Here is an 11,729-nt window from a genome sequence, read left to right on the forward strand (position 1 = left end):
CCACCCCCAAGACAACGCTAATTTGAGGTTTTCTAAGTCAATATGCAGCCTCAGGGTTCCGTTTCTATTTAAGTTTGACACCACTGAACTAAGGTCTCTTCCAGATCTATATATATTCAGAGGCTTTTGGAGTTTGTGATTCTTTAAAAAATCTTGATAGCTGTACTTCAGTTTGTTTCCGGTGTATTTTACGTACTTAAAAATAGGATTCTGAGGAGGAGGTCCGAAGATTTCCCCAGACTAACTCATGGGATAGAGTGAGAGGGTGGGTGCCTGACACAGGAAGTCCGAACCAGCAGCCCACGTCACGAGGACGACAAACGTACAATGGGGAGAAGCCTTCTTCTGCGTGGGAAGTGGGTGCGTGGGTCGGCGAGGGGTAAGAGGGAGGCGGCAAAAAGACCCTCCGCCCCCACGTCCCTCCTAAATCTGCCTTCTGAAGGCTTCCAGGCTCCCGAGTCCGAGCATAAATATATCCTCCCACCTCCGGCCCGGGATGCCACCCTTCTCCCCGCGTGTTAGTTTCTCCATACAGGGGAGACATGTCCCCCAATTCTGCCCCTCAGTGACAGCCCTGAGTGCCGCTCACCCCCTCCCCCCAGGCTCCTCCCTGGCCCCTGACCGGGTAAAGAGGGAGGGGCAGGAAAGGAGTCCAGAAAAACACCCACAGTCCCCCCCACTCCCACGCCTGGGGAAGGGAAGAGGCGAGGGCGGGTCGGATTCGGGGCGTACGGAGGCCTGCGCTCCCGGGTCCAGGCCCGTCCAGCCCGTCCCCCCACCGGCCAGGGCAGGGGAGCCTTTATTTTCGGCGGAGAGGGGCCGGCTCTGGGGCCAGCTCCTCCTCTCTCCACAGCCACAACAGCAGCGACGACGATGACAGGCGGCGGCGCCTCCTCCTCCTCCTCCTACCAGTAAGAGCAGCCCGAAGATCCACCAGCCGATCACCAGCTCCGCGGAGGCGGACCCGCTCCCCTCCGCCGCCATCTTCGCTTCCGGTCGCGGAATCCCGGGAGTTCAGGGCCCAGGGCGAAGAAACCAGCGAGTGGCCTGGGATGCGCAGTTAGCGCTGCCTAAAGGTTAAAGGGGCAGGGGGGCGGGGCCACCGGGAGTCAAGGCGACCAACCCACTAGCGTCCCCTGCCGACCGAGCCCAAAGAGGCTGGTAGGATGAGCTGTGAGGCGGGGTGGGAGGAGGGAGGAGGCTGGAGGTTGAGCTCTGTGGCTTCTGACGCGGGTGACGTCATAACCCCGCCTCCTTCCCCTCTCTGCTTCGCTTTCGCCCCCAGCTGGTGTCTAGTGATGCTATGAGTCTGGGTTCTGCCCCTGGTCCTTTTTGGAGCTGCAAGTTTTCTGTTACCCAAAACCAACTGAGTTTGATAGACTAGGCAAGCCAAGACAGTACCTGGAAATCCCAGCAAAATTTTTACTATGAAACTTCAGTCGCTCCAGGAATAAAGAAAAGTATATATCCCCAGTGTTCAATTATAACAATCACTTTAAAATTTAAGTGTTTTCTTTTCAACTACCCTGTGACATAATTGAGGATCTGCTTTCAAACCCAGCCTCAGACACTTGACACTTAACTAGCTGTGTGACCTTGGGCAAGCCACTTAACTCCAATTGCGTTGTGTTCCGCCCTCCAAAAAAAAATTGCTACCGGTTAAAAAAAAAGCTAAGTAGATCTATGGAACAAACAAGATGAGGGAGATTTAGAAATGCTGAAACTAAATAATTCAATGTCTGATGTACCCCAAAATATAATTTACTTAGAAAATGACTTTCCATTTGTAAATGCTGTTGGGGAAATGGAAACACAATCTGGCAATATTAGTTTTGGTTTTAGACCAATATATTATACCACATTCCAAAATAAATTTAAAATGGATATATACCTTTAACAGCTATGGACAGGAGATGTATTCTTAACCAAACAAGATATAGAGAAGCAAAATATTAAACACTATTGATTACATGAAATAGAAGATTTTTCACATGCAAAAAAAATGCATCTAAGTTAAGAAGTAAAAGCACTTGAATAAGAAATATTTTGTATCAAATTTTTCATATAAGCATTTTGTATCCAAAATATAGATGCAACTGAAAGAAACATAAGACTAAAAGCTATTCTTTAATAGTTAAGTGGTCAAAGCATATGAAGGAACAATTTTCAAAAAAACTGTGAACTGTTAATATTTGTATTAAAGAATGTTCCAAATCACTACTAATAAGAGAAATGTACATGAAAAAAACCTTAAGATTTTATTTCACACTCAGCATATTACAAATATGACAGATGGGTTAATAGTCAATGTAGGGGAGATTAAAAGAAAAAAGGCACAATAGTACATTGTTGGTGAATCTATATAACCATTCTAGGATACAATTTGGAATTATGCAAATATAGTGCCTAAAACATTCATGCCACTTTAACCTGGATTCCTTTAGTAGCAGTATAATCCCAAAGGAGTCACTGATAAGAAGAAAATTCCCATATCTACCAAAATATTTATAGCAGCACATTTTAAAATTAGCAAAAAACTGGAAACCTATTAATTCCCCTCAGCTGTGGAATGACTAAATAAAATGTATTATATGAATGTAATGAAATATGTTCTGTAAGAATTGACTAATATGATAAATACAGAAAGGTCTAAAATAATGACTTAGATGAACCAATGCAGAGTGAACTAAGCAGAGCAAAGAAAATAACATACAAAATGAAGACAACAGTGCAAATAGAAAGAAAAAGGGAATCAAAGCCACGATGGCAGACTAGAAGCAGGAAATTCCATGACCTTCCCCCACAACCATATTGAATACCTATAAAATATGGTTCTAAACAAATTTTAGAGGTACAGAACCCACAAAGTGACAAATATCCTGTTGAAGGGAGCCTGGCAGGCTGACAGGAAGGGTTCATCGAAGCTGACTGGGAGCCATGTGATCTGCATGGTTTGGGTACCAGGGAGTGAATGGAGGCCAGAGAAGACTTCAGGAGAGTGAATCACCAGCAGCTGTGGCAGTTTCCAGACTTTTCAAACCATAAACATAAAAAGAAAGTAAAAGGTCAGTCCAGAATTCTGTTGGAAAGGAAGGGTATGGTCCAGCTCCTGCCCACAAAACTAGAGGTGGCAGAGGTACCACAGCTGCAGCATCTGCCATGTGGCTGCCTCAGGAGCTCCTGGCCTACAGATCATAGGGGGACCAAGCTACCATTCAGAGGGTAATAGCTCTTGCTTTGACCTGCTTGGATCTGGGTTACTTTCTTGGGTGATGATCCTGGGATGAAAAATGTCAGTTTGCCAGTGTGATGTCTGTAGACAGGGCACCCTTCTCAGACCTCTGACAACATCTGTGAAAACCCCAGCAATGTGGGACACAGCTCTCTCCATTCTGGAAGGAGAGTTCTACTGTGGCAAAGAGCTCAAAAGTCAAGTAATTGACTGGCAATATGATCAAGCAGAGGAAGCACAAACAGACCATAAAATCCTTTTTTTGGGAAAAAGAGGATCAAAGCATGGAACAGGAGAAAGACAATGAAATTAGAACTCCTGCACCAAAAGCTTCCAAGAAAAATATGAACTGCTTACAGACCATGGAAGAGCTCAAGAAGGATTTTGAAAATTAAGTAAGAGAAGTGGAGGAAAAACTGGGAAGAGAAATGAGAATGATGCAAGAAAATCATGAAAAGCAAGTCAACAATGTGACTGAAGAAAATAATACCTGAAAAAATAGACTAACTCAAAAGGCAAAAGAGGCCCAAAAAGCCAATGAGGAGAAGAATGCCTTAAAACACCAAATTACTCAGATGGAAAAGGAATTTCAACAACTCACTAAAAAGAATAATTCCTTTAAAATTAGATTGGAGCAAATGGAATGTAATGACTTAATGAGAAATCAAGATACTATAAAATAGATCCAAACAAATGAGAAAATAGAAGGCAATGTGAAATATCTCATTGGAAAAAACTACTGACCTGGAAAATAGATCTAGGAGAGATAATTTAAAAATTATTGGGCTACCTGAAAGCCATGATCAAAAAAGGTGCCTAGAAATCATCCTTCAAGAAATTCTCAAGGAAAATTGACCTGGTATATTAGAACCAGAGGGCAAAAGAGAAATTGAAAGAATTCACCAATCACCTTTTGAAAAAGAAAACTTTTGGGAATATTATAGCCAAATTCCATATTTTCCAAGTCAAGGAGAAAATATTACAAGCATCCAAGAAGAAATAATTTCAGTATTGTGGAAACACAATCAGGATAGCACAAGACCTATCAGCTTCTACATTAATGGATTGAAGGGCTTGGAATATGATTTTCCAGAGGTCAAAGGATCTAGGATTAAAACAAAGAATCACCCACCCAGCAAAACTGAGTATAATGTTTCATGGGAAAATATGGTAATTCAATGAAATAGAGGACTTTCAGGCATTTTTGATGAAAAAACCAGAGTTGAATAGAAAATTTGACTTTCAAATACAAGAAGCATGAGAAGGCAAACAGGGAAAAGAAATCATAAGGAACTTATTAAAATTGAACTATTTACATTCCTACATGGTAAAATGATCATTGTAATTGTTGAGACTTTTCTCAGTATGAGGATAGTTGATGGGAATATATATGTATATATATGCATACATACATATATATGTTTATGTAAGAATGTATACGTGTGTATGAATACATGTGTAAGTGTGTGTATATATGTGTACATGTATACATAGACAGAGGGCACAGAATCAGTTGAATAGGAAAGGATGATATCTAAAAAATAAAATTAAGAGGTGAGACTTGAGAGGATACAGGGAGAGACAGAATAAAGTAAATTGCCTCATATAAAAGAGGTGAGAGAAAACTGTTACAATAGAGGGGAAGAACATGAAGGCAAAAGGAAATGGGTCAACCTTACTCCCATTTAATTTGGCTTAAGGAGGGAATAGCATACACACTCAATTGGGTATCTTACCCTACAGGAAAGTAGGGGGGAAGGGGATAAGAAAGGAGATGAGGGAGGGGCAGGCAGATTGGGGGGGAAGGTAGTTAGAAGTACACACTTTTGGGGCGGCCAGGTAGCACAGTGAGTAAGAGCACCGGCTCCAGTGTTGAGATGACCTGGAGATCAAATCCCGGGCTCAGACACTTAGCACCCACCCAGGAACACCTGGCCATGTAACCTTAAACAAGTTACTTGACCCCAATTGCTTAGGTGCGGCCAGGTGGCTCAGCGAGTAAGAGCACCGGCTCCAGTGTCTGGATGACCTGGATCAAATCTGGCCTCAGATACTCAGCACCACACCCAGAAATAACTGGCCGTGTAACCTTGAGCAAGTTACTTAGCCCCGATTGCTTAAAAAAGAAAAGTATACACTTTTGAAAAGGGACAGGGGCAAAGTAGAAAGTAGAGTAAGTGGGGGATGGGATAGGATGGAGGGAAATATAGTCATTCTTTCACAGTATGTCTACTATGGAAATGTTTTGTGTAACTACACATGTATAACCTATATTGAATCACTTTTCCTTCCAGTAGGGGTGGGTGACAAGAGAAGGAGGGAAATAATCTGGAAATCAAAGTTTTAAAATTAGAATATATATATATATATATATATATATATATATATATAAAACATGCAACCGGGAAATAATATATACAGGCACTGGGGTGTAGAAATCCATCTTGTGGGGGGGGGGGAGTCAGGATGGCGGAGTAGAAACAGGACTTCCACTGGGCTCTGGCTCCCACCACCCCCAATTCATGGAAAAGGTGACTCTGAAATAACTTTGGGGCTACAGAACCCGCAAAATGACACAGAGACGCTAACTTCCCACTGAGGACAGCCCGGCAGGCCAGCATGGAGCAGCCAGCACAGCACTCTGGGAGCTGACACCAGACCTGCACAAGCCAAAGGTTTTAGCTCCAGGGTGGGCCTGACCAGCCCCTGGCTGGAGGGACTTCAAATAACCAGCAGCTGTGGCGGTTCCCAGAATTATCAACCCATAGATGCTAAAGACAAAGTGAGAGGTCAGTGCAGTGTGGACTTGTAGCAGCAAGCACCCCAGCGTCCCTAGGATGGCTGCCACCACAGGTTCTTGGATCTGCTTTTATAAAGGAAAGCAATTCAAAATGGGTTAACAAGCTTACTTTAATCAGTCAAACATATATCGTTTACCTCGTTCAGGGGAAAAAGGTCAGCACCCTGAACTTCAAAGTATACAGGCAGAATTATCAAGACAGAAACAGATCAAGTAGACAGCCTTCCAAACTGTCCAACCATTGCATCCACACCAAATCAACATCTGTATTTCAACATCTGGGTTTTTCAAAGCCGGGGGGGATCTAGACAATGGCTTCTCAGAATCCAGATCAAATCATAGAACACTTCTTAAAGTGAGCCCCAAAAACAAAGCTACACATCAGGGCTTATATAGCCTTCTCCTGGCTCAGAGAATGTAACAACCTTATTGACTCACTGGCCAATCAAGAAGTATCTACTGAAAAACAAGCCTCCCACCCCAGGCTCCAGGTGCATTTTAGCCTAGGGGCAGGGAAGATCTTTAAAATTTACATTCCCATTGCAGGACTTTGGGATCCAGTAGTTTGGGAGTGTGTCAGCCTTTATCCCCTGGAGGGAGAAGCTGCTGAGGCTCCGCGGCCATGAAGCTGCTGCCACGTGGCAGTTTCAGCTCCTGGCCTGCAAACTGTAGGGGGACCAAGTGACCAGTCTGAGAGGTAACCACTATTGCTTTAACCTGCTTGGAACTGAATTGCGGTCTAGGGTGGAGCTCCTAGGGTGTGTGACCAGCTTGCCAGAGCATGTGGAAGCTTCAGAGAGGTTACCCAACTAATACCTTTGGCAGCTGAGAAAACGCCAGCATTTGGTACCGAGCTCCCCTATCTGGTAGCAGAGTCCTACTGAGGCAAAAAGCCCAAAAGTCAGGTATTTGAGTGGCAACATGAGTAAACAAGGGAAGCAAAGCAAACAGAGGAATCCAACATTAGACTCCTATTTTGGGTACAAAAAGGATCAAAGCATGGAACAGGAGGAAGACAGTGAAGTCAGAACTCATGCACCAAAAGCTTCCAAGAAATATACGAGCTGGTTACAGGCCATAGAGGATCTTAAGAAGGATTTTGAAAACCAAATAAGAGAAGTGGAGGAAGAATTGGGAAGAGAAATGACAATGATGCAAGAAATTTATGAAATGAGAGTCAACAACCTAACTGAAGAAAATAACATCTTAAAAATTAGACTAACTCAAATGGCAAAAGAGGCACAAAAAGCCAATGAGGAGAAGAATGCCTTAAAAATACGAATTTGCCAGATGGAAAAAGAATCTCAAAAGCTCACTGAAGAAAATCATTCCTTCACAATTAGATTGGAGCAAATGGAAGCTAATGACTTTATGAGAAATCAAGATACTATTAAACAGATCCAAACAAATGAAAAAATAGAAGGCAATGTGAAATATCTCATTGGGAAAACCACTGACCTGGAAAATAGATCCAGGAGAGATCATTTAAAAATTATTGGACTACCAGAAAGCCATGACCAAAAAAAGAACATAGAAATCATCCTTCAAGAAATTATCAAGGAAAATTGCCCTGATGTTTTAGAACCAGAGGGCAAAATAGAGGTTGAAAGAATCCATCGAACACCTCCTGAAAAAGATCCCAAAAAGAAAACTCCTAGGAATATTACAGCCAGGTTATGGAATTCCCAGATCAAGGAGAAAATATTACAAGCAGCCAGGAAGAAACAATTTGAATATTGTGGAAACACAATCAGGATAACCCAGGATCTGGCAGCTTCTATACTGAGGGATCAAAGGGCTTGGAATATGATATTCCAGAGGTCAAAGGAGCTGGGATTAAAACCAACAATCACCTACCCAGCACAATTAAGTATCATTTTTTTTTCAGGGGAAAATATGGTCATTCAGTGGAATAGAGGACTTTCAAGCACTTTTGATGAAAAAAACAGAATTGAATAGAAAATTTGACATTCAGATACAAGAAGCAAGAGAAGCATGAGAAGGTAAACAGGGAAAAAAAATCATAAGGAAGTTAGCAAAGTTGAACTATTTACATTCCTACATGGAAAAACTATAATTGTAACTTACAAACCTTTTCTCAGTATGAGAATAATTGAAGGGAATAGAAATGCATATATATATATATATATGTGTGTGTGTGTGTGTGTGTGTGTGTGTGTGTGTGTGTATGTACTCATACATATATATGTCTATATAGGAGGATATATGGGCATATGAATACATATGTGAATGTGTGTGTGTGTGTACAGGTATAGATAGATAGAGGACACAGGACCATTTTAATGGGAAGGGATGATACTTAAAAGGTGAAATTAAGAGGTGAGAGAGGAATATAATGAGAGGAGATAGGGAGAGACAGATTCCGGTAAACTATCTCATATAGATGAGTTAAGGGAAAATGGTTACAATGGAGGGGAAGAACAGGAAATCAAAAGGGAATGGGTCAACCTTATTCTCATTGAATTTGGCTTGGGGAGGGAATGACATACACACTAAATACGGTATCTCACAGGAGATAGCGTACAGGAGAGTAGGGAGGAAGTGGATGAGAGGGGGGTTGATGGAAGGGAGGGAAGGTTGGGTGGAAAGGAATTTGGAAGCACCCTCTTTTGAAAAGGGACAGGATCAAAATAGAGAATAACAAAAGTGGGAAGTTGTATCAGCAATGCCATATTCACAATGCCTATGGAGATTACAAATATGCTGATATAATTATCCATCACAAAATACATAATGCTTGCCATATGGGGGAATAAGCTGGAAAATTTATTAAGATACCAAAAGACTGAGTCCCAAAACCAGAAAGTGAAAGCCATCAGAGTAGTTATGACATTGGCACAGGTAGATAAAGTAGAAAGCACCCACATTTTCAAGCCTTTAAAACAGAACAGGCTACCTCAGGCAAAGGTCCTCCTCTCCCCACTCACAGCAACCACCCAGCATCCGGGAAGCGCGCTCCCAGCAGCTCCAGCCCCTGGCAGTCCTCAGCAGGAGTCCTTAGCAGAAATTCTGGCTAACTCAAAAAGGGCTTCGCGCTGCCGCTGCCTCTGCTGCTGCTGCTGCCGTCGCCACCACCGCCAGCCACCGCAGGAACTCCAGTTTGGCTTCCGCTTCCTCTTGCTCCGCCCCTTCCTGCTATGTCAGCAAGTCCAATGGGGCATGGAAGATCTTTAAATCCCATAACCCTTACAGAAGTGGGATAGGAGAGAGGGAAATATAGTCAGTCTTTTATAGTATATCTACTATGGAAATGTTTTGCATAGCTACACGTGTACAACCTATATTGAATTGCTTATCTTCCCAGTAAGGGTGGGTGACGAGGGAGGAAGGCAATGAATCTGGAATTCAAATTTTTAAAATCAAATGTTTAAAATATAAATATATATATATACATATATATGTATACTATTATCAATATTATTTTACATGTAAATGGGAAAAAAGATATAGAGGCACTGGGTCATAGAGCTCCACCATGCCCTACTGGAAAGTTGGAGGGGGTATGGGAGAAGATATGGGAGAGAGCAAATTGAAGGAGGAGATATTCAGTGGGATCGCTATTTTGGGGTGGTGGGTAGGGGAAAATCAGGGAGAAAATGTATAACTCAAAATCTTGTGGAAATGAATGATGTAGACTAGAAGTTAATAAAGCATTTGATAAAAAAAAAATCCATCTTGCCCTACTAGAAAGTCAGATGGGGGATGGGAGAGGAGAAAAGAGAGAGCAGATTGGGGCAAGGGGTATTTAGTAGAATCGTTGTTTTGGGGTAGGGGTAGGGAAAAGACGTGAGAAAATTTGTAACTCAAAATCTTGTGGAAATGAATGTTGAAAAGTAAAAATAAACAAATTAAACCAAAAATTGAAATAAAATATTAGCTAAAAAAAGAAAAAAAACTAGCGCAAAATAATCAAAATCAATGCTGCAAAATTACAAAGAACAAGCATGGCTCCAAAAAAGAGAAATTAAAAGACTACCACCTCTTTCCCTTGAAGTGTGGGAGTAGTCTATCATTTGATACAATGCGTGTATATACATATACATATATATATAATTTTTTTTAAAGCAATTGGGTTAAGTAACTTGCTTAAGGTTACATGGCCAGTTTTTTTTCTGTGGATGTTAAGTATCTGAGGCCGGAAATGATCCTGAGTCCTCCCGATTCCAGGGCTGGAACTCTTACTCACTGCACCACCTAGCCACCCCACAATGTGTATATTTTCAGACGGGCTTCACTGATTTTTTCATCTTATCTCTTTTTCTTTCTTAAAAATTTTTATTCCTTGTATGAAAAGGCTCTTTGGAAAGTAGGAGGGGGCAAGATACTGGTAGAATTCTATTAATATAAAAAATAAAATAAGCTAATAAAAATTTATTTAAAAAAAATGCATTGTTACCAAACAAGATTTAGACAGCATTATAAAATGCAAAATGGACAATTTTGATTACATTAAATTGAAACATTTCTGTACAAACTAAGCCAATGTAACCAAGATTAAGAGGGAAGTGAAACATTGGGAAAGAATTTTTACAACCAATATCTCTGACAAAGGCCTCATTTCTAAAATATACAGAGAATTGAGTTAAATCTATAAGAATACAAGTCATTCCCCAATTGATAAATGGTTAGAGGATATGAACAGGCAGTTTACAGAGGAAGAAATTAAATATATCTATAAGCATATGAAAAAATACTCTAAATCACTATTGATTAGAGAAATCAAATCAAAACAACTTTGAGGTACCACATCTCATCAGTCAGATTGGCTAAGATGACAAAACAGAAAAATGACAAATGCTGGAGAGGATGTGGAAAATTTGGAACACTAATGCATTGTTGGTGGAGTTGTGAACTGATTCAACCATTCTGGAGAACAATCTGGAACTATGCCCAAAGGGCTATAAATAATTGCATACCCTTTGACCCAGCAATACCAATTCTAGGATTGTATCCCAAAGAGATCATAGAAGTGGGACATTGTAGCAGCAAGCACCCCAGCATCCCCAGGGTGGCTGCTCACAGGTTCTTGGATCTGCTTTGATAAAGGAAAGCAACTCAAAATGGGTTAACAGGCTTACTTTAGTCAGTCAAACATGTATCATTTACCTAGTTCAGGGGAAAAAGGTCAGCACCTGTAATGCGAATGTAAATTTTAAAGATCTTCCCTGCCCCTAGGCTAAAGTGCACCAGAAGCCTGGGGAGGGAGGCTTGTTTTTCAGTAGATACTTTTTGATTGGCCAGTGGGTCAATAAGGTTGTTACATTCTCTGAGCCAGGAGAAGACTATATAAGCCCTGATGTGTAGCTTTGTTTTGGGGACTCACTTTGAGAAGTGTTCTGTGATTTGATCTGAATTCTGGGAAGCCGTTTTTGAGAGTCCCCCGGCTTTGAAAAACCCAGAATGTGGAAACCCAGATGTTGACTGGGTATGGATGTAATGGTTGGACAGTTTGGAAATCTGTCTACTTGATGTTTCTGTCTTGATAATTATGCCTGTGTACTTTGAGGTTCAGGGTGCTGACCTTTTCTCCTGAACAAGGTAAACGATTTATGTCTGACTGATTAAAGTAAGCTTGTTAACCCATTTTGAAGTTGCTTTCCTTTAACAAAGCAGATCCAAGAACCTGTGTGAGCAGCCACCCTAGGGACTCCAGGGTGCTTGCTGCTACAAAATGGC

The 11,729-nt window shown here is 41.5% G+C and overlaps 1 protein-coding gene across 2 annotated transcripts in view; it reads right to left on the reverse strand.

Moving 5' to 3' along the window:
- The window catches only part of LMBRD1 (LMBR1 domain containing 1), a 217,155-nt gene extending 214,823 nt beyond the window's left edge, over nucleotides 1-2,332 (reverse strand). The window contains exon 1 of one of the 2 annotated variants that reach the window (XM_069070723.1): nucleotides 910-2,323. In XM_069070723.1, coding sequence (XP_068926824.1) covers nucleotides 910-984 — 75 coding nt within the window. In that variant the 5' untranslated portion in view covers nucleotides 985-2,323. Of the gene's footprint in view, nucleotides 1-909 lie in introns of both variants that reach the window. The other variant, XM_069070724.1, reaches the window with a different exon arrangement.
- Nucleotides 2,333-11,729: the final 9,397 nt, after the last annotated feature.

The sequence above is a fragment of the Petaurus breviceps genome, unplaced genomic scaffold (genome assembly GCF_028583685.1).
Source record: "Petaurus breviceps papuanus isolate PSGF00001 unplaced genomic scaffold, PetGlider_PUasm1.0 90822, whole genome shotgun sequence".
Lineage (NCBI taxonomy): Eukaryota > Metazoa > Chordata > Mammalia > Diprotodontia > Petauridae > Petaurus > Petaurus breviceps.